This window comes from Alosa alosa, chromosome 21 (assembly GCF_017589495.1).
Source record: "Alosa alosa isolate M-15738 ecotype Scorff River chromosome 21, AALO_Geno_1.1, whole genome shotgun sequence".
Classification (NCBI taxonomy): Eukaryota; Metazoa; Chordata; class Actinopteri; order Clupeiformes; family Clupeidae; genus Alosa; species Alosa alosa.
Genome location: NC_063209.1, coordinates 4,908,666 through 4,931,562, shown reverse-complemented (window position 1 = coordinate 4,931,562; position 22,897 = coordinate 4,908,666). Strand labels below are relative to the sequence as shown.

Sequence of the window (22,897 nt, the reverse complement as noted above, 5' to 3'; positions counted from 1 at the left end):
CATTTTAGCCACTACTACTGAACTGGGCTCTTTGGGACACAATCCTTTGCCACCATGCAATGTATTGAGGAGATGTGCATTCGAGGTGCATATTCTACCAGTATTAAGACACTATCGAGACTGCCAAAAGATTTGTTGAAAACTGTTCACCATATCTTCATGCCATCCCAATGTCTTTCACATACACAAATTAACACACAATTATTCCTTGTCAGAGACTTCAGGTCACGCCTCAACTCTGGCATAAAAGTGCTTGTTAGGCTGAAGGGGATGCTTACCCTTTCATTTCTCAATATTTCATCAGCTAGCCTTGTTATTATGCAGAATTGTTAACTCAATTATTTGTCCTTGACCCATATGATGCTGGTTGACAACTACTTTGAACACAAAAGATAGAAAGTAGCTCTTTCATTCCACTGCATGCGTCTCATGCTCCGTCAACAACTACGAAGCAACAGCATCATCTACAGAACATTTGAGACATTGCAGTTGTATTGACTGTGTCCCTAATGAGACGAATTAAGAACACATGTCAAAAATGAAGTCAATCAACAACAACATTTTATAGAGTGATTTTCTACTGACTTATAGACATTTCTACTGACAATCCAAACTAAATTGAAATGATCTATTATTTTTTTAGATGTGCATGATATGATATATTGTTATAGGCTATAATAGTTTGTTTGTTGTTGTTTTTATCACAATATGTATCAGCACTGTGCAAGCCACTGTCTCTTGTTTTTATCTACCTGCTTTTAGAGTAGGTTTTAGATGAGTGCAGCTCCTGGCTATATCTGATTTTCATGAACAATTTAGAAGGGCGAGAGGGTGCGGAATCTGGCACATCATAATCACAGGCTCTGCCCAGGAGAAGCCAAATAATACATTTTGATGGGGTTTTATTTTTGCATCGGAAATGCTTACCCTGGTCCACTCTCCACCAGTGCTCTCATCCATAGGCATAGCCACGGGCGGGCCTGGACGGGCCTAGGCCCGTCTACTTGTCAGTCTTGCCCATCCGATTAGAGGGCTTTCCTTCGTTTTTCGTTCACCATGTACACCAAATGCGTTCAATACATTCCACTATGTCATAAATATAACATGCCGATTAATGTTTGTATGGTGTACCTCATCTAGGCTCCTCGTTCAATCAAATTGGCTTTTCCCACCCGTTTTTTTCTGTGCCCACCCATTTGAACATTTCTGGCTACGCTACTGCTCTCATATCTGTATTCAAAGTTGACTCTTTGCCATCCTGTTTTTATCATCGAGCCTGATCTTGCTCTTAGCTCTCAATTTCAGTTAAATCCAGCACACCTCTATAACATGCTGAGACAGTGGTGCTTTTTTTACTATTTTTTTAAGAGAAATGTTGCATGGATCACAGTACATCAGATGGCCACTGGGTGGCACTGGTGTGTAGCTCTGGGATTGGTTTGGTGGGAATGGTTATTTTGTTTACAAAACAAAAACAAAACATCCTCTATTCAGCAATAATATAAGTAGGAATTGATGATGTTATTTTGGAGGTTTTGCTACATACATTTTTTTCAAAGCTATCCTTTTTTCTTTGGTGTCTCTTGAGGAATGCATCCCTTTCAATGTGCATGATTGTTGTTTAAGCAGTAGGACACAAGTGAGAGTGGGGTGGCTAAACCTCAAAAATGATTCACAAAGGAAGATGTCACCTTCAATTATTTACACTCAAGCACCTAGCCTATGTATTATGACACATCAGTTGTACTGCAAGAGAGATTAGAGGGTTAGCGCTCTTTGAACCCGGCAAGATCAATATGGTGCCTTATGCTGCAAATGTCCACAGGGTGTTATGTTTGAGATAACACATCAAAACATATAAACACAACACCTACCGACCAATCAATTATCTTGCAAAACTGATTCACCATAAGATCTTGGAAGATCCTGTTACAAAATGTATAGGCAGAGCTCCACCTGTTTATGCTTCCATCTGCTGCTATTGTCTTTGACACCATGAAAACACATCTAAGCAACTCATTCATTTAATGGAATATATAGCCTACATATAGCCTATAGTCTGATCTACTCATCATGCCTGAATTATGGGACAGTGATGTTGATTAATTTCTTGATGCAGTAGGCTAATGCGTTCATTTATGCATTGACACAGTTGGCAATTTTCTTTGGCTGTTTTTTTTTCTGCTTGAGTGAAATTGGTAGATATAGACTTTACCTTACGGTTGCGAGTGGTCAGCTAATGTCAACATCCCCCTATTTGGAACACATTTAGAAGCAGAAAACCTAGGGTTAAGAAAGACGTTTTATATTTACCCTCATGGTACCAAGTATCTGATCACAAGTTTAGAAAACCTGTGTGATTTGAACTTGTGTACACCCCAATAACTAACCCCCCCCCCCTTTAACAACAGCAACAACAGATGCCTGCATGAGCTTCTCACCGGGGTTGTCAAGTGGGCACCTTGATTAGTGTTAAGTTGAATTAAACAACACCTCCAGGAGACTCAACAGTGCTATCGGGTACCTCAGACCCACACGTTGATAGCCTCTTTGCTTTGGTTATTATGACTGCCTTGGCCTTGACTTGTACTGCAGGCCTAGAGAATGTATACATTTGACAGTCAGTACTAAAAATCTGAAACTTTGCTGGAACATATTGATGCTAAACCAGTATACTAATCATTTAGAGTAGATTAGCTGGTAACACTTTATTTTAATGTGTCGCTGTTACAGTGTACCTACCTAATTAGGTACAGTGGTACAACCTGTGTAACAACATATACTATCAGGTACTATCATTGTACTTGCATTATGTATTTGTGGGTACCTACATATAGTTGTTACATTGTAATACTGAGTGCTTTTACAAAACTTTGCCAATTTGCTTAAATTTTCATCAGAGGCAAAGAGCTGACCTGAGACCTGCTGGATGGGGTAAATCGGGTCATGATCGATTTGTTATACAAAGCATGCTTAGCTCCAGTCAAGGCCTCATTGTCTTCAGTGTACATGTAACAGCTGTGCTGCTACAACCTTGTTACTCTTTGATACAGTGGAATAAACTGGAACAGGTCTTGTCTTGGAACAGGTCTACTAATTCACATGTACTGTGTGGTGTAACAGCAGACACGTTTCAACACATCAATTACAGGATGCATAACATCATTGACAGGATGTATATTTGTAGATGTAAGTACTTAACTGGTACACTTTATTTTAATGGGTTTATTCCACTGTACCAAAAGAGTAATACATGTGTACCAACACAGTTGATACATGTACTACAGTATGTAGGGTAATGGCAGACATGTTCCAAGACACCAATGACACAACATACATGTAATACTGTATGTAATTGTAAGTACTTAACTGGTACACTTCATTTTAATGGGTTTATGCCACTGTATCAAAGAGCAATAAGTGTGTACCAACACAGTTGATATATGTCCTATGTAGTGAATTAGTAGACCTGTTCCAAGACATCGAAGACATTACATACATGTCATATGTACATGTAAGTAATTAACTGGTAGACTTAATAGGTTTATTCCATTGTATCAAAGAGTAACAAGGTTGTAGCAGCACAGCTGTTACATGTACACTGAAGACAATGAGGCCTTGACTGGAGCTAAGAATGCTTTGTATATCAAATCTATCATAACCAGATTTACCCCATCCAGCAGGTCTCAGGTCAGCTCTTTGCCTCTGATGAAAATTTAGGCAAATTGGCAAAGTTTTGTAAAAGCACTCAGTATTACAATGTAACAACTATATGTAGGTACCCACAAATACATAATGCAAGTACAATGATAGTACCTGATAGTACATGTTGTTGCACAGGCTGTACCACTGTACCTAATTAGGTAGGTACACTGTAACAGCGACACATTAAAATAAAGTGTTACTGATTAGCTCATGCCATTTCTTTATTATAGTCTTGGGAAGTAGGTATGAGTAAAATGTGAAATACAGATGTTTAAGCTATAGGGCTTTACTATGCACTACTGCTCAGTATGACTGTATATTGTGTGTGTGCTTGTGTGTGTGGATGTGGTGTGTGTGTGTGTGTGTGTGTGTGTGTGTGTGTGTGTGTGTGTGTGTTTCAAAAACATTCCAAACACTCCTGACATTGCAATTGTAATTGAGGCTTGGAATTCTGTATTTCTGTATCATGGAAACATGCTATTTTTCCAAACTACTGAAATATCAACCACTGGTAGAGCTCATGCATCAACTTGGATACCACTGTAGGTTAATAACTCTGGTATAGTTTAGGCCATGTCCGCAAGGCCATGTTTTGCTCCGTCAAATATGGAGACGGAGATGTTTTGTTTATAGATCCTTCAAGTATGTGAGCCATGTAGACCTTGTGCGTGCGTGCGTGAGAGTTGCAAAATAGCTCACTTTGTCAGAACCAGAATAATGATGACACCTTTTTCAGAAAAGACAATGGACATGTTTATTTGTAAGCCCACATGCTATATAAAATAATGAAAAACAATTGAAAACTTTCCTAAAGGCATCACATCTTTTGCAATTATAAATACTTCATCTTCTTAAGAATGTTCTCTGTATGGCTGCAATACTTCTTCAGATCTTAATAACCATTATGTAAAAGCCCTACCATTAAATTGCAGAATAACTGGACATAACACCCAATAATTTGAGCATCTTCAAAACCCAGAATGAAAGACTCCCTTGCCGCAATACGAGGCTGGACAGATCTCTATTTCAGAGCCATCAATAAGGCCCCTCCAAGTGCAGAAGAGTTCTTCGTCATAGCAAACAGACATAAAGTGTCTTTGCAAATATTGGGTATTTAGCTCAAACATTCATCTGTCATTATAAGATGCTGGCAGTGGGGTCAGCTAATCCTCACAATATCACTGTGGAACCTTGTTTTCTTGATGCACGTTTGTGCCTTTCAACAGACGCGCAGTAACGGAAGCCAGTTTTCCTCTTAACTTTAGTGTAGAGCCGGTGGATGAGGGGTCAAAGAGTTCACCAGCAAAAAGTATCGCTTCATATCAGCCTTAGAGTCATATGAAAATAGAAAGCAATTTTCAGAGTATTGCAGAGAAGCATAAAAACTGTCTCAAAGCAGCATGCTCTAAAAAGAAACCTGTTGGAAATGTCAAAACACCGGCTGGAAATGAAGCACATGGTTGCAGTCATTGGCAAACTTTCAAAAATCTTACTTACAGTAAAGCGAAATATCAATATGATATAGTTGCATATTCACTATTGTGTAAATTTCATCGACATCAAGACAAGACCCCTAAAGCGTGCTAATGACTTTGGTGTTTGTCAGCTACTTTAAAAAAATAATAGTAATAATAATAATAAACTCAGTAGATGCGTGCTAAATCTGGGTTTTAGACAAAGACTGGTCAGGATGGCAACTGTGTGTCATGGTTACTTGCAAGTGCTTTACGTAACCTAGCTGTTGTTTTGTTGCAAGCTCACAATATTGGAAATATTCACAGTGTTTCTTAAAAAGGCTAAAAGACATTGTTCACAAAACATCTAGAAATGAAGTAAACATAGTAGTACTTATTTTATCTCAAAATACAGATTTATAGTGTGCACCTAAAATGCAGGAATAATGAAACATTTGAAGATGTACAATGAGGTAATCATGAAGTGATTTCCTAGAGATGAAAGATTTTGTAGCTCTCTTTTACATTTTAGCTGCTCCCTCTTCACCTTTTGGTAAGTGACTGTGTAATCCTTCAATGAAATCAGTCACTGCTGTCTGACACAAGGCTTTTGGATCCTCATTGTACAAAGTGGACGCATTGTGTTGTAATCAGTGTTAAAAATCAAGGGATTGATTTGATTTGATAACTCTTGTATCCTTGTCAACACGCTGCCTGATGAGAAGCATACATGTGTCTGTCTTTGAAAGCAGAGTCCATGGCGGTGTCCTCCTTCCCATAGTTCCTGTCTCCCATGAGGAAAGTCAGAGTCCTCAAGGCAGTTTCACAACCACAACACAAGCTCCAGCCCTTCCGATCTTCAGTGGGACCTCCTATACGAGAGGTAAGGAAAAAATCAAATAAAACAAATTAAACAAAGATTAATGATAAACCAATCCTTAGCCTCCACATCCCAGCTCCAGTTTTAATATAGGTAATGTAAGTGGATTAGAGATTCGGTTACTGAGATTCTCTCCTTAAAAAGGGGGTCAACAGAGTCAACAATTCTTTGTTGATTATCACATATTACTCCAATGGAATTGTTCTTCTATGGCACAAGTATGCTTACACATACATTTTCCAGATGTTCAGATGGTAATTGAAAAAGGGGCAATTTTGAGTGTTACCTCTGTCCATTCATTGTTTTGAGCATCATAGGATTCCACAGTATTTAAGTAGGACTGTCCATCATATCCCCCGACTGCATACAGTCTGTCTCCTAGAAGACAGACACCGACACCATCCCGGGAAACACTGAGAGATGCCACGGTAGTCCATGTGTCTGTTTTTGGATCGTATCTGTCATGACAGGAAGGGACAGTCAACCATCACAGCCTATGATTATGATCTGATTTATTTATTCTTTAGCAGACTGATTGTCTTATTATTACAATATTCATCACGTTTACTTCCCTTATTATCTATAGTTTAAGTTGTTATAGCTTGTGGATATTGAAATTCCCCTTTCTACCACATTTTAAAAGTATAGCAGGCTATCGCAGGTTTCTGAATGGACTAAATTTGACGATCATGCTGTGTAATTTCCAGTAGATGGCGCCAAAAACCTAGTAATCGCAATTTATTTCACACTCCTCCATGTTGTCCTGCTAGTTCTCCGGTTGAAGAAAAGATTAATCTACAGGGTTCTACAGAGATGCCTGCTGTGTTGACATTGATATTCTGTTGATAGTCCATTGGCTTTGAACAATTCTTCTCTTCAATTCCATGAAATAGGCTACCATACTGTAGAACATTTTGAATGTTACAGGATCTGATGTTTACCTTTCGACGCAGTCAGAAAGACGAGAGCAATGATTTGAAGCTGGTGCGTCATGCCCTCCGACTGCATACAGGAAACCGTTGTAAGTGGCCACACCTACACCGCCTCTCCTCTTGGACATGGGTGCACACATACTCCACTTGTTGGTATGGGGATCAAAACATTCCATTGACCGAAGGCATGAGCTCCCATCCCGACCACCTACTGCAAACAACCTGCAAAAATACAAGGATAAGTCAGTCATACTTGCTACTGACCAAACAGATTATGTTATTTTAGGCTCCTCTGTGAACAAGGCAGGGCAAGGTACAGTAAATAAATAGCTCATATCACACTCAGAAGCAATGCAGGTGTTTGATAGTAGCCTAAGCTAAAAAATAAAAATAAATAAACATGAGCTAGATCTTCAGAATATTTAAACTACATAATGACTTAAAATGAAACAGGAAATTCTAAACATTGCATCTTTGAATTCATTTGAAGTTATTTGTTTTAGCTACATCATAACAAGTCGGCGTGATCACATAATAACATAACCAAATTCACAGACATAGCATGTTAGGCTACTGTCTGTTCTTAGGATCCTAGAATATATGGTGGCAAATTGTTGTCTGGGCACATCCTGACCCTGCCATGGAGAAGAAATTGCTCAGTCAGGCTACAGTGTATCAACAGACTCCATTTTCCCCAGTAAAAAACAAACAGCTGTGTTTTTTCCATCATGTTCTGATACTGCTCCAGAGCTGGTCTAATGTAAAAGACATTTGAGACTCACTGGTCTCTGAGCCCATTACCTTCCCAGGCAGCCATTTGGGGCCAGCAAAATGGCCAGCAAAATGTATTGGATGAGCCACCTAATACAGACAGTGTCATTATAAAAAGCGTGGGGGTGGGGTAGATTTATAATCATAATCAGCAGGATAACGGCATTGTGCAGGATGGGAGTTTTTTATTTTTACTTTCAGACTATAGGCAGATGTCTCAGTCTATTGAGTATTTGGGAGCTGTCATAGTGTCTGCTCTGCACCAAGTGACCATATAGATTGGCTTATTTGACCACGAGTTCATCATAAAGCATCCTTTGAATATCGGACTGGAATGTGTCCTTAAGTAACGCGTGGCTTAAGTAACGCGTGGCGGCGGTAATTGTGACCGCTGTAATTACTTACTTCCCATTGAGGGCTGTGACGCCCACTGTGCTGCGCGGAGTGGACATGCTGGCCACATAATTCCACTGCCTCGCCTGGGGGTCCCATCTCTCCACTGTGTTCAGATAGCTCCATCCATCATGTCCCCCCACAGCATACATAGGGCCTTCCAGCACTGCAATGCCTTCTCGACAAAAAGAAAAAAAGAGAAAAGTAATAATTATATTTACACATACATTCAACTGACACATTTATGTGTCTCTGGGTTTAGCAAGCTGGATTTGGACATAGAGGGGTGAATCAAATTAGAGTTGAGGGTTGACGATATAATGATAATAACGAGTGCAGGAGATGAGAAAGACATTCTTACTCATGTATTTACAAATTAATCGTTGAAACAGTCATGTGCAATCAGAGTGTGTTTATACAAACCAGGGTAATATCAGAGCAATGAAAACTAAAGACCACCCACTTACATTAAAATACCAAATAAATCTGCAACCCCCAACTCCCGAATATGGCTGCTGCGAGACTCTGCCATTATGTATTCATGTTGCATCCCACTGTCTCCTCTGCAGAAGAGCCCCCTTATGCTCCTGCAATAAATCTTGGCATGCTGCTTTTTTGCTACTAGATGTATAAATAGCTTCTTGACCAACTGCAATATATACTACCTTCTCTCGTGTAACCTTCAATAACCCCAAACTGGCAGCACACAAAAGGTTTTCGGAGCAACCCTGACATGTTATTCAGACCACAGAAACATTACATTGTGTGAGGTCATCTGCAGCTTTCAGACCAATGGTGATATGCTGTTAAGTGTAATATATGATCTTCTAGAAAAGGCTAGTAGGTGTTTTGCCAATGCTGTCTTTAAATCAGCACAATTACATTTTAATGTGATATAGACTCTAATTAGGCTGGTAAATAAATATTATGTTATACCTGTGAATGCTCAAACTATAACAAAAGCTCCTTTTTTCTTTGTTTTATGTACAGTACTTTGACTCATTGTTGTATATTAGTTGCATTTCCTACGGATTCTCTCATAACTCTGACAGTCTGTCGATATTTCATACTTTGTTATTTGCATTTAATTTCAGCAATTCTCTTCTCACTGGTCTAGAGTGTAATTTAGAGAGAGGGTTTTTAAGTCCACCATCCATCTTTTATAATCTGCAATATTATTGATGCAGTGGAGATGTTAAAGAGCTGCAAATGTGATTTTATGACTTTCAATCCACATACAGACTTAAATTACTCTCAGTATTACTTCTTCAATTTTCTCCATTCTTCTTTCATTTACCCAAATCCATCATTCCCTTCACTGAATTGCTCATTTCTTTAGAACACCAATTGTTTGACTGTGCTGCTGTGGCATTTCACCGGGTGCCATAAGCTGTTTTGAGACAAGTGCGTGAAAAGCACTGAAAGCATCTTCTTGCCAGTGCACCATAATGGATACCTCTTAGTCACCACATCCTTCTCATCACTTCATTAACAACTTACTCAATATCTTACTCTATAAATCTGTTTAAAAGCACAGCACTCTAAAGCCAACGTAAAAAACTCTTCTCTATTAATTTTCCAGTTGGTTTTTACACAGCTGTTTTGTGCACTGTGCAGCATGTATGTGATTGAGTAGTATTAATGCATCATACAGTGCATACACCACTCTAGAGGCTGCGCTGTCATTGTGTAGTTTTGTCTTAGCATTGGCTGGGAAAGCAGTGTTATACCCCTGTGTTTCCCAAGCATATGACATCCAGCTCTGTGTGGGAGGAATCCAGTAGCCCTTGATTTCACAGCCTTTGGAATGGCATTCAGTCTATCGGCACATATGTTATTTATGTCCTCCCAGACTGTTTGCTTTAAAACTGGATCAAAACAAGGTTGCTTAATGCCCTATATGAAAGCTAATTTAGTCTGACTTGTCAGCAGTGATGCTTTTAGAAGCATTTATTGCGGTATTATGTTGAGTCTTAGTCTTGTAAACCAACAAGTTCACTGACAGGCACTTAATAATATTTACATGCCTCTGGCACATAATTTAATAAATAATAATAAATCATTTAAATAAACAAACATTTCTTTTTTCATTCGATAAATCATATCTGAGCGTATCACAGCCAACGGGGAACCTCCTTTTCAATTAGGCAAGGTTAACTGTGCATGCAGGCAGTCGTGACCTAAATGTTTTTGTTCTTGATATTTATTGTGTACACCACCACTGAGAAGAAATGAAAATGGTTTGTCGAATTGATTGTCTTGGATGTATTCTACTGCACAAACAAAGAGGAAACCTAGGGCTAAACATGTTTTCTGCTGGCACCAGGGGTTAGGTGGTTAATTTGCTGTTCCGGCGGTAAGATGTAAGCATCTAGGCCCTCGCTTCATTGGGAGTCAAGTCGTGTTCTAGGCCTCACCCATTTGTTTTGACTAATTTTATTTGACAGCCTCTGGAGAGAGCTTGTCAGTGAATCCTAAACGCAACACAAAATCTCACTCTTATAAATGACTGTGTCAGCTGTGAAAAAAAGAGAAGTCAGGCTACAAAGAAAGTACAAGTAGGTCACAAACATACCCAAACCGTGCCGATGGGTAGACATTGGAGGCATGGTGGACCAGACTTTGCTGAATGGGTTATAGCACTCCACCATATTGGAGGTCTTGAGGCCGTCCCTTCCCCCAACCACATAGAGCTTGTTGTCAATCACGGCGACGCCAAACTGCAGTCGTCTCCCGTTCATGATGCCAACCTGAATCCACGTGTTTGTGCGTAGGTCATACTTCTCTATTGTAGTTGAGCCTGAGCAAAAACAGAAGTTGGATTGCTACTGTTTCTCTGATTGCAACATCATTATACATTATATGTAACTGTTACCTATACTCTTGTCATTTACTTTTACGCTCCTTCCAAACATGTTGAATAAGCTCCATCACCCATGTCACATCTGTCTCCATAACGCTACATCTGTCTTCTATTAATATATGCAGGTAGGTATATATGAAGGGTTCAGATGCAAAAGCCTCTAAATGCCACCTATGTCAAAAATGAGATAAAGATGGTGAGGGGATTCTCTCCACACATAGTATACGCTAATCAAATAATTTAACTTCTAAACCAACTAAATACCACTCTCTTCCTGGTCTGAAATATCGATTTATAGGCAAAAACCTATAGGAGCCTGAATTTAAATGCTCATTTAAAAGAAAAGTAGTCAGACGGATTTAGAGGGTTTTGCATCTGAACTCTTCATATGCAGGTAGGTATATATCCAAAGCATACAGTACAATACAGATCCAAGATTCAAAGATTACTACACTAACCTTTTGTTGAGTCCATTCCTCCCACTGCATACAGAGCCCCAACAGTGGACTTGCGCGGTTTGGTTCTGGGGCTCTGTAACATTGGCCGCCGCTCGGGCAATAGATGGTACTTCATTGCCTCCATGAGAAGCTTTTGGCACTCCAGGTCTTCCGAAAACATTTTATTATTTTCCAAGTCTGCCAGGAGCTGACGGAGAGAAACAGCAACGCAAGCACATTATTTGAAAGCCGACACAATTACCTTAAATCAGTTGACTTGTGCATGGTTCAGTGAAGGTATTAAAGTGTAATATGTAATTTGTCTTTGGCAGACCTGAGGTGGCAGAAGAGGTAGACGAATGTAAGCCAAAAGCACGCCCAGGTCTTGCTGACGATGCTGTACGTCGTGGCGCACCCACATCATCAGAGCCTGGAATATTGTCTCCTCATCTGGAACGTTGATGTCATCACTGGACAGGAGCTTCACTATTTCCATGGTAGGAAGTAGCAGGAATTCCTGGTTCTGGATCACTTCGAGAAAGTTTTCCTGAGGAAAGAGTGTTGAATGATCAGTGGCAGAGCAGAGCTAGGGGGGAAAGCCTATGGAGCAAATAGAAAAATGATTTAAAAAAAAAAAAGTTAATATGCTCCATAGCTACATTAATGATTGTATACTGTAGTTATTTTTATATAAAAATTTATGTTTAATTTTAGCCTGTATTTTGATCAAAATGTGTTAAGAAGATCTACATTATAGAGAGGGTCAGTCATTTGTAACAGCTCGAAAATGCTTTCTTTTTAGTGGTGTTTAAGTGGTATTTTAATAATGTAATGTAATAATGGTGTTTTAATAATGTAATGAACTCTCAGTCGGGTCTGCGAGACAAAAGCCTGAGTTACTGTGAATGAAGGTTGTGAATCCAGTCGGGTAGTGAGCCTTGCATTGCACCCTGTTGGTCCTGCCTCAACTCTCTGCTGGCAGGTCTGCAGTGATTTGCTTGATCACTTCCTCAAGGACATCTGAGATGGCCTACTGATATAATGGCTTCATTCCAGATAAAAGATATCACGAGGATCAAGCAAATCTTTTCAGCCGTTGTTCCTCTGAGCCCCAGTGAACAGGGCTTATTGCAAGGACCTCTGTGTCGCCATGCCCTGAAAGGCCCAAGGATACGTCTGTGTCACTTAGAAACACAAGCATCCCATTGATCATCAATCAGTTACAGAATGGGAGCGCCTCTGACATCATGTGATCATGCTTTTCAAAGCGCACTGGAGATGTACAGTAATGAAATGAGTCCTGTTTATTGATCTTTCTTTTCCTCCAATCATTGCTTAGCGTAGATTCCACTTCTGTCACCAGTGGTGCTTGACATTGGTACCAGTCCATTATTGCAATTACCCCCATATGCACCCCAAAAAATTAATTGAATATCATAACCTTACCCAACAAGAAACAATCGCTTAAAAGCCACTTGGAGGTAAATGTTTTAACTCTGGGCTTTAAATGTCAGCAGTAAGAAGGAGCTTAGAAGGAGGTAGCCTATATCAACGGAGACTTGCTGACTAGGGGGTTTGATGATATAAATGGCAGAGTGTTTTGTATGGTTTCACCTTTAATCCAGCTCCAAGTAAATACAAAAATACGAATTAATCCAACAATGTTGACTGCGCCCCTGCGTTATCTAGGAAGCATTAAATAGGTTGATGCGTTTGTATACTGAAGATATTAATACCACGTTTATCCTCACTGCATGGCAGCAGATAACAAGATTTGCTCAAAAAAGCTTTTCTTCTGTGATACAGTACTCCTGCTTTTGTCAGTCATCCGAGGCCACTGCTACCTACAATATCGCGGCTACGAAGCACAGCCTGGGTAATTGGCACAGTGATGGCTTCACAAGAGGAGCAGGATGTCACCATCAGAGGCCGGGGCGAGAAAGCGCTGGAAAATATGCTTATCAAAATGGAACTTTTCTGCCAGCGCCCAGTGGACTGTGGCCGAGGAAGCCCTGTTCTCCCCACCTTCATTATGGAGGCGATTGAACAGGAAGTCATCCTGCTTGTGCTCTGTGATTAGATTAGCCCCTGGGCTCTCTGGGAAGCCCTACGTAAACAGCCTCTGCAGATGTCCTTTAGGAGATAACAGCCATCTCCCTAAGTTGTTTCCGCACCAGGGTAGATATGTCATCCTGCAATGCTGGACTGCGGATCTAGATCCCCCCTGAAGAATATCAAACACATAGCTCAGGATTTTTATGAAGGCTATGCTTAGGTGTTCTCACGCTGGAGATGGTCAAAAAACATCCTGAAATCAATGGCATGCCATGCTATGACGATAATAACTACCATTTTATCTCTGCCTCTCAGTCTCCCCGTCAATAATTCAAGTCATAAGAGTGGATTGATGGATTAAATTGCTTATCAAACTAATTGGTCTCCACTCAATGGTTCTCTGCCTATTTCCCAGTAATAAAGGCACTGAGCAGGCAGTCTGAAGTGGAAATCAGTCCTCTATCAAGCTCTCTGTGTGGACGGATTAGATGCCTCCATCCGAAGTTTCTATTAGTATTTTCTGTGAGTGCGCAATGAGTTTGCTGAGGCCCTACCATTGTGTAATTATGGGCGACGTTCAGCAAGTCCATGCAGCCCTGCGCATCAGCAAACGAGCGGATTCCCAGGCAGTTGGATGGGTGGAGCTGTTTCATCAGGAAGTTACAGCAAACTTCAATCACTTGCGAGAGCTGCAGAAGGCACGCAGCAGCCAGTAGGCTCTCAATGGTCTCCTCCTTCAGCTCCAGGACCCCTATTGAATAAAGAGCGTTTAACATTATTGTTTTTGTTTTGATTTTTCAGTGCACCTCTCCCATGCATAATTTTGGAGATGTGGTTTATCGGAAGGATGGGTGTGCTACAGTGCTTTCGCTTTCAGCACAAAAGAAAACAGGATGTAACTAAAAATGGCTGCCACTGTGGGTGAATGTGCTGCCTCTTGGCATGTGTGTCTAAGGAGATGAAAGTACATCTAACCTGCCTTTAAAAAATCTCATATAAGCCAAAAATAAGGTAAATCTAGAGATGAGAATGTTTTATATTCATTGAAGACTGAGTTAGATTAGCACTTTTGATGAATGAGGGTGAATGAAGACAGACAGGGTGAAGAGAAACACAGATTGAACTGAAATAAAAAGATACTGTAACTGTCCATGTCATTTTTCATTCTCTCTTTCTATAATCATGCTGCACCTTGGGGAAAAAACGTTGTTTTGCCAAAATTGTGATAAAAGATTGGACTCTTGTCTCCTTTCAGGCTAATTCAGGGGCTTGTTAGCATATAAAAGGAAATATTCCTCAAAAGGGTTTTAATTCTGTTTAACTCCCCCGAACCATAAAAGTTAAAAGTATCATGAGAAGGCTCACCAGTGTATGCAAAATGAACCAGCGATCGCAGAGCCTCTGGATCAACGCCCTCCATTTTGATCTCCTCTTGTTTCGCCTCCCTTACATCATTGGTGAACATGGCCGCAAAATAGTCAGAGACGGCACTTAGAACGAGTCTGCAATGACAAAAACAACAACATTGAGGCCAAGAGTGAAATGTTGTACATTTGGTGCCAGCTGTGCTCCTGCTGCAGTATGTTCAACATTTCTTGAATGATGAAGAACATCTGCTGACAGAATGAGCACGTTCAATAAACGCAGCCTAGTTTATTTTACACACTGTATTTCAGATTCCACATATTTAAGGGACCTGAGGTACACAGCCACAGAAGGGAACTTCTCATCAACTACAACAACTTCATCATCTATGATAACTATACAATTCAAAATCGTACGTAAAATCATTTGAAACAGTTAAGATTTTTCTAACTTCATTTCAAACTAATCATCTGACCTGTCTTTGATTTAAGACAGATCATGTAATCACTATACATCAGTGTTTGTATGCTTTTCCTTTATTTCTTTCCTTTGAAAAGCACGTAAGCACAAATTGTAGAGGCTATCCATATTTATTTGCATTGATAACCCAGCTGACCTGTGGGCAGGGATCTTGTGGTCCCCGGCGATCAGCAGGACATCACACAGCTGCTTGTGCTGCAGGTATGTCTCCATTTTGCGGAAGGTCTGCTCCGCGTGATTTGTGGCTTGGAAAAACTCGTCGGAGCTGTGCGTGCTCATTCTGGAATAGGTGCTCAGAGTCAACCTATGAAAACAAAAGGAAGGTCAGATGTCAGTGATGGGGAGGAGAGACGATGCCTTATAAAACCTCCACTGGCCTGCGGAAGCAGGAGGATGTCAGAGCCCTGAAAATAGAGGATATTTTACAACAACATCTGTCTCGTATATCAGGCTCAGCCAATTGAGGTTGTCACTATATCACCGCTGACGCTTGATAGGTTGCGCCTGTCAAATTGGCCCCTCAGGGACCCATCGAACTGCCATTAAGCCGTAGCTGCCATTATAAAACACACAAATCAGAGATTACATAGTATCAAGGCATGAACCTGCAATAATTTAGTGTTGATCCCAGGCATATTAGAGCAGGCCAAAAGAAAATTGCTGAACTGAAATGACACCAGGGTGTCAGGCTGACCATAGAGTTGCTCTGTCAGTCCTGTGTATATTGTGCACCCACCAGATAAGTGATACAATAACAACTTGATACAATGGTGCCCGGAGGGACGCATATGACACTGGGTATCTTCTTCCTTCACACTTGTCAGGGCTGAAATTAAAACCATTACAGCTAAACTCCGTAAATAAGAGGATCAAGAACTGCAGTATTCCAAAGGGGCAGCTTACAATCTGGGCAACTTCTGCCTTCCAAAATTTGTGCTTTTTCCACAGACTTGGCTTTTTCTGGGCATCTGGCTATTGCTTCAGAGTGTTGCTATACTGTTCATTCTGAGCTTCGATCCCTGTGGACCAGTAGATTACATGCTGTTGTTCAGCATCAAAATAATCCCTCAAACTCATTGCAAATAATTCACACATGTTATTTTGGTATCCTTCACAGCGCAAATCCGCTCGTTGACATTTCAGCAGTCTGGATCACAGCTTGAGCAGTCAAGCTGTCTTGGGTAATAGAAGTACAGCTTGTTTAATCCAGTGTTATTTCGAAATAAATACTATCTTCATTTACTTAGTAATATCATATAAACTCTGTAGTGTTTGAGATTTTATGCTGAGATACATATTTTTTGTATGTTACATTACTAAGCTATGGTTGACTCTTTTTTTGAATGTATATTGCAAATTTGATATAAGCAGACGGTACTAGTGGTAGTCTTTGTGAAAACAGTAGTCTTTGTGATTTATGTATTTACAACTGAACAAACTCTAGGTGAACTTTAAAACACTTTAACATTTATCTCTGTGTAAATGGAGAAACATCCTCTTAATTTTATGTACTGGCAATAAAGTTGTAATTACTGTGTATATCCAACTGAAGGCTGAGTTAGTGGAATCAATAGGTCCGTGACCTGTAGTAGCATCTCCAAAGACAGTACATAAAGAACCTTCCCCACTATGTCCTTGCATTGGAGGCCAAATGTATAACAGAAAAGTAATGGAGGTACGGGTAATTGCACAGACATCAGTTGTTTACCCAGAGAAATCTGCTTGCTTTTGCTTTTGCAGTGATGATGTCTCTGCTTCTCCAGAGTTGACTGAAGTGGACTCTACCCGGCCTATCAGCAAGGTCATTAAGGTAAGCAACAAACAGAATATGCTGTTGTATCTCTCGTGTTAGCTGTCAGGGGCTTGGAGGCCCAGCTGGACTTGTATGGACCTTTCAAGTTTGAAGGGAACGGCCAAACACTGGACACCTGAGGACTGTGCTGTTTTTTTTCAAGCCAGAGCTGAAGGTCTGAGCTCTATATACACGCTAGAAAAGAACGCTCAACTTACTCCCTCTAGACTGTCTTATGAAGGCTACATGAACTGCAAGAATAACCATTGCTACACCGAGGTAGAGAATATGTCGTCAAACGGTATCAGAAATAGAAAATGGTGATAAGAAAGTTTCACAGGGAAACGTATGAATCTGTGTAGATATGTTCAAATATACAGTGTTTGTCCTGTCCATGTACTGCTTTTGCCCCAAGTACATGAAAATGACCAAAAGCACACAAAGTAGGCTATTTAAATTTACTTGGAATAGCATATTCAATCAATTTCAATACTGAAGTCATACAACATCTCCTTATGTGTATCAATAGGCACTAATATTTCCTTACACTCAGATACGAACCAAGTTCTTAATTATGTCTGAATTTACGGGTAAATCTAGTTGTGTTCAGTGGTTTTGCTGAGAAAAATGGAATGCTTACACTAATATTGTGTGTTATTAATTGACTATTTTTATTGTAACTTGTACTTGTAACTGTTACTTCAGGTATATCAGGTGTTTCTTTATTTGACAATGTGAAGTGCACAGTAGTAAGGGAAACACTGTATAAGCATTTCATTTTGACAAACACATGTATGATCCCTTAATTATGCCTTGAAAATAAGTTTTTTTTTTACATATTAACTGTAAAGTTTTGGTATCGGAGTCCCCAGAGAGATCAGCATTTTAGAGTTTGAATTCTCCACTCTGAATGTAGAAAAGAGCTGATGGCCGTCAAGGGGGCTTGTTTGTTTTATGTTAAATACTCTGGTAATTTATGTCGCCACTGCTCCAGCCTGACCCAGGACCGCCTGCCCTGAATGAGACATAAGGCTGAATAAGAGGGGCAGTAAAATCTAGATGCATTGCCTTTATATCAGTTCCAAGGCATGTGCTGAAGACTTTTTTATGTCTACCAATTTCACAGACCTTAATTGCTTTTGTATCACATCCTGAAGAGCTGTAAATTTCCTTAAAATGTTTACTTTTTGTCAGTGGAATGGGGCTGTTTACGTAGGCTTTTTCCCGCAGTAAAAAAAAGAGTCCACTAAAACTGGATAATGTTTTTTAGACCCTGCAGCGAACTCTGGCGTGAATGAGTGTGCACATTTTCAGAGTTTTGGTACCCAACAGAACATACTCACACGTGCATTATCTTTCTGGTGTGGGTATTATTTTATTTTATCTCCATATTATATCATTGTGCCAAACTCCTAAACTGTGCATCATCCATTGGAGGAGTCTAACACTGTAACTGGTAACTCTCCCTTGGTTTGACTGATTTCCATTGCCTTTCCAGGTACAGGTAATGCAGGCAATAAAGCCTTTCTCTCCTCTTCATAGACAAAACAAACATTCGCCTGGCAAAAGATATTGAACCACCAACCCACAAAACTCAGGGGAAATGCGTTTGATTATTAAAGTTATCTTATGAAATACAGCAAAGTTTTGTAAAAGTACAGTAAAGTAGATAGATATAATCAATCAATAAATAAATACATTTGCAAGGAACTTGATTCTGCAAGTAGACGACTAGACGTATAATACAATACTTATATATAATTTCACAAAAGATCCTAGTGGCTATCTGTATTTTAGAGCACATGATGTTATAGTTGCAGTATTAGAAATGTGTGGAATTGCACAGCAGAACTCCACATTTCCAAATCAATAACTTGTGGGATGCACACTTGAGCAAACATCACTGAATTCATCTTAAAATAGAGGCTTCCAGTTGAATCACCAGCCTCAAAGTATTCTCACTAGATGCACCTCAAGCATGACTCTTTCTGTAACATCATGTATTAATTTATCAATGTACTGTATGTGTGCTATATAGTATGAGAGACTACAGTAGACTTTAGGCTATGAGTTAATTTCCAATAATAAAATCTCTACTTTCGGACATCGAACCCAGCCAATACTGAAGTAAAAAACATTTTTCCAGCCTAGAGGCAGTGACCTGTTGCATGCCCAGGGGTTTCCTGGCACAGGCAGAAAAACAGCCTCTGAGGAGATTCATGTCATGACCTTTGCTGCAAGGCACCATGGGTAGGATGAGTCATTTTGCATTTTGCCCATGTCCCCCTATTTATATGCACAGAGAGGTATTAATTAACATTTCAATTTCTGGGCAGTTCAGATATGAAAGCAAAGGAGAATCTGCCACACACACACACACACACACACACACACACACACACACACACACACACATACACACACACAGACAGACCGACACACACACACACACACACTCTCTCTCTCTCACACACACACACACAGACACACACACACTTCAGGGTGCCGCTGGAGATTAGCAATGGCAAGAATCAAAGAGGAAAGATCTTCAGGTCCAAACCAAACACACTATTTTAAAAAAAGCTTTTGGTGATTTTGTCCATTCTAGAGTCAGCAGCTTTCCAAAGCTGTGACTGGCCTGAAGGGGTGAACTGGCTTGTAGAAAAGAGTTATGACCAATTCAGTGTTTATTCAATAAAATAGTTCCTCTAAAAGGTAATGTGCCCCATTTGTGTGGTATTGTTTTCATGATATGCAGTGCCATTGAAGATCTCATTAATAGCATCACACTAAATTGGCTTTGTGTTAATAATACTTTCTGAGAATGATCTTGACTGAGGTATAATCCTCCCATGGTTCAGACAGCAGCAAAACAAATAAAAAAGCAATAGGGTTTTCAAAATTAACACATCCATATTATGCACCGATTGAACTGAGTTGCCACTGAGTTGCAACATATTGCTACAAAATACAGAAATCAATTTAAGGATCCAGACAAACTGATGGGTTATGTTGGTTATATCTCATCAAAGGTTTATCAGCACAAACTGAAATTGTAATTGAGAGTGATATTTTGATTGAGAAATGTATTATGCAAGATATACTGTATGCCTAGAAACAACAAAATTAGTCTCTTAACTCACTGATAATAATCACCAAATCTGCATCAAAACTGTATCGGAATCATGGTATTTCAGGACAACTACAGGCTGGGGGCATGTAATTCCTGGTTCATATTCCAGGATTTGAGTCTATGTCACTGCCCACATCCTCAACATTACGCACTGATACGCTTGACCTTTCGAGAGGCAGCCTTCGGCAAGTTCCAATCACACACTAGTACAGCCAAAAGCTTTCGTTCTGTTTGGCAGGATTTTTTCCCAAGTTGGATAAGATAATGTTGCATAATTTTGCTCAAGCATGTTTCTTTTCCATGGGTGAGCTAAAGAGAGAGAACAGATGCAGTAACACTGTTACGCTAAATACTTCCTAAATGTGAAGGGCATGGCACATGTTACAAAATGTACTTTTAGGCTGGGGAAACTTGATTTTTTTCCCCTTCCTTATACCTTTATGACTCTTTTAATTCAAAAAGTGGGATTTAATGTCTTATCGTAGTTTCCTCACAATGCCAATTCCATGGTTAAAAAACCTAAGAGGAGCTGAATGAATTCTACTTTCAAAGAGGATTACAGTATGCAGCAGCAGAGTCCCTTGTGGCAGTTTGTTTCTTGGAAATCTTCTTAGACGCCCAGACGACTCGACAAGACTACATATTTTGTATGATCATTTCTCTCGCTCTGTCCTCTAAGTCCAGTGGATTGACTACAGAGGGACTCCATCTCCTCCTTTTTAACCTTATCTCAGTTCATGTTAATACCAGGATTTGTGTGCCAAAGAATTCTTTTTTATTCAGTGCAATCACTATATTGAACCAATCAAAGGGGACTGCCTGTTTATGAGATAACTGTCCAGCTAGCCAGAGGATTTGGAGACTGCTGTGCATTCCTGGGGTCCTTCATCTCTGGCTGTCCACCTGTGTAGCCCTGTACTGTTGTGTGGTACGGTATTTGAATACCGTGTGGCATTTGTAATCATAAAGGGGTGATGGTGGTGGTGGTGGTGGTGGTGTAGGAGGACAAGCAAATGTCACTACAAGCAGGAATGGATTTGACACTGACAGAAGTTTGTTTGTAATGCACTGAATTATTTCATTATATAAAAATAGCTTCAGAAAAAAATGTCAAGGTAATTCAATGCCACACATGGCTGTCTAAGGTGTTATAAAATACCCTTTCACTCTATAACCAAGGGCACAAATGATCTGTACTAAAGCCATCTGTATTAGCCAAGGGCCTTTGAGCTCAGATATATATGAGGGGAATAGCTGCTGGTAGAAAGAGTCATTGCCTTTTGTCTCTGAAAGCCCATGAAAATTGCTCTTGCTACAGTAATGTGAAGGAGTTATGGCCTCAACATGCCTTGCAATCTATTTATGAATCCCACTTGTCATAAAGCCCTGTCAGCAGAATTTCTGCTACCGCATAGATGATATTTTTGATCAACTGATTCATTATCTATCATTACACATTTTGTATTTGTAAACAGTTGCAACGTGAGGGTATCTCAAGATTTGTACATAAGAGTATGTTTCAGTGGTGGTCTATAAAAACAACAGGGGCTGTTGTCCTTAATGAGAAGAAATATTTTCTCAGTAATAGTTTACAGAGAAGTGCAGAGGCGAAATATGCACTCCTTTTCCAGTGGAGATTTGACATCAGGAGCCATCACCTGATACTGCACTGCTGAGCCTGAGGATTTTCTTATTCGCTGCTGAATGTGCATATTTAGCAATTAGTTTGTGGGTTTCATATTTATTTATGGGCCATTTCTGTCTAGTTTAGGAGCGGGTACTTTTCAGGCTACTTCATACAGGGTTGAGAGCACTATTCTCTATCCTGCTGTGGAAAGTACCTCATTATTTGAGTCACCAGTTTCTGGGAAGTTAAAAAACGAAGAGAGATCTCACATAGAAAGATATTGCAATTTAAAAGTGGTCTGTGGGCTATCTTCATATTTTAGCTTTTAGCATCAGGTTAAGCTGGCATCGTAAGGGAAATGGGGTTTTACTTGTTTAAATTTGCCCTCAACATTTTCATCAGCATGTAACTAATTGCACTCTGAAGATTAAATATGTCTGTTAAACGTAGTTCAGACAGAGTAAAACTGCCAAAAAATCAACATAAAATGTAATGCAATTGAAATTAAAAGCTGAAATTAGTATATTTAGAGCAAATGTGCAGTTCATAAGCAGGCTTAATTCACATCCTAATCACACTACCAATAAATAAGGCACAGCATTAATCATTTTTGCTGACAATTTTCCTACTCAGTTTGGTTGTTTGCTGCTTATTGGAAACGCTGCACATAATTGGGCAGCACTGATTCACCCAGAAGGAAGTGTACTACACACTGGATTGCTGCGATGCGAGGAGTGTTACCTGATGGAATGCCTCCTTTGGGTACGCCTGATCTGAACCCATCCACCTATCCACAGACCCACAGACCTAGCAGCCCACGGCTACATGTACCAGGCTAACAATACAGTATGTGGTCGCTCTCCCCTCTAATACTGTCACCCTTCCCTATTCTAGACTACATACTGCTGTAGCTTTCCTTCACTCTCTCTCTGTGTCTGTCTATATACCAGCAGGTTATAATCAGACCGGAACAATGGAAGTCAAGGTGTCAATGTCAACAGTTTATGAAG

The 22,897-nt window shown here is 39.9% G+C and overlaps 1 protein-coding gene across 4 annotated transcripts in view; it reads right to left on the bottom strand.

Annotated features, from left to right (window-relative positions):
- Positions 1 to 4,433: 4,433 nt before the first annotated feature.
- Positions 4,434 to 22,897, bottom strand: part of klhl4 (kelch-like family member 4) — a 30,100-nt gene continuing 11,636 nt past the window's right edge. For all 4 annotated transcript variants that reach the window (XM_048232005.1, XM_048232007.1, XM_048232006.1 and 1 more), the window contains 10 exons: positions 15,472 to 15,639; positions 14,856 to 14,992; positions 14,045 to 14,241; positions 11,770 to 11,982; positions 11,457 to 11,643; positions 10,711 to 10,935; positions 8,148 to 8,310; positions 6,981 to 7,193; positions 6,326 to 6,497; positions 4,434 to 6,031 (listed from right to left, as the gene is read on the bottom strand). In XM_048232005.1, coding sequence (XP_048087962.1) covers positions 5,972 to 6,031; positions 6,326 to 6,497; positions 6,981 to 7,193; positions 8,148 to 8,310; positions 10,711 to 10,935; positions 11,457 to 11,643; positions 11,770 to 11,982; positions 14,045 to 14,241; positions 14,856 to 14,992; positions 15,472 to 15,639 — 1,735 coding nt within the window. In that variant the 3' untranslated portion in view covers positions 4,434 to 5,971. The remainder of the gene's footprint in view (positions 6,032 to 6,325; positions 6,498 to 6,980; positions 7,194 to 8,147; positions 8,311 to 10,710; positions 10,936 to 11,456; positions 11,644 to 11,769; positions 11,983 to 14,044; positions 14,242 to 14,855; positions 14,993 to 15,471; positions 15,640 to 22,897) is intronic.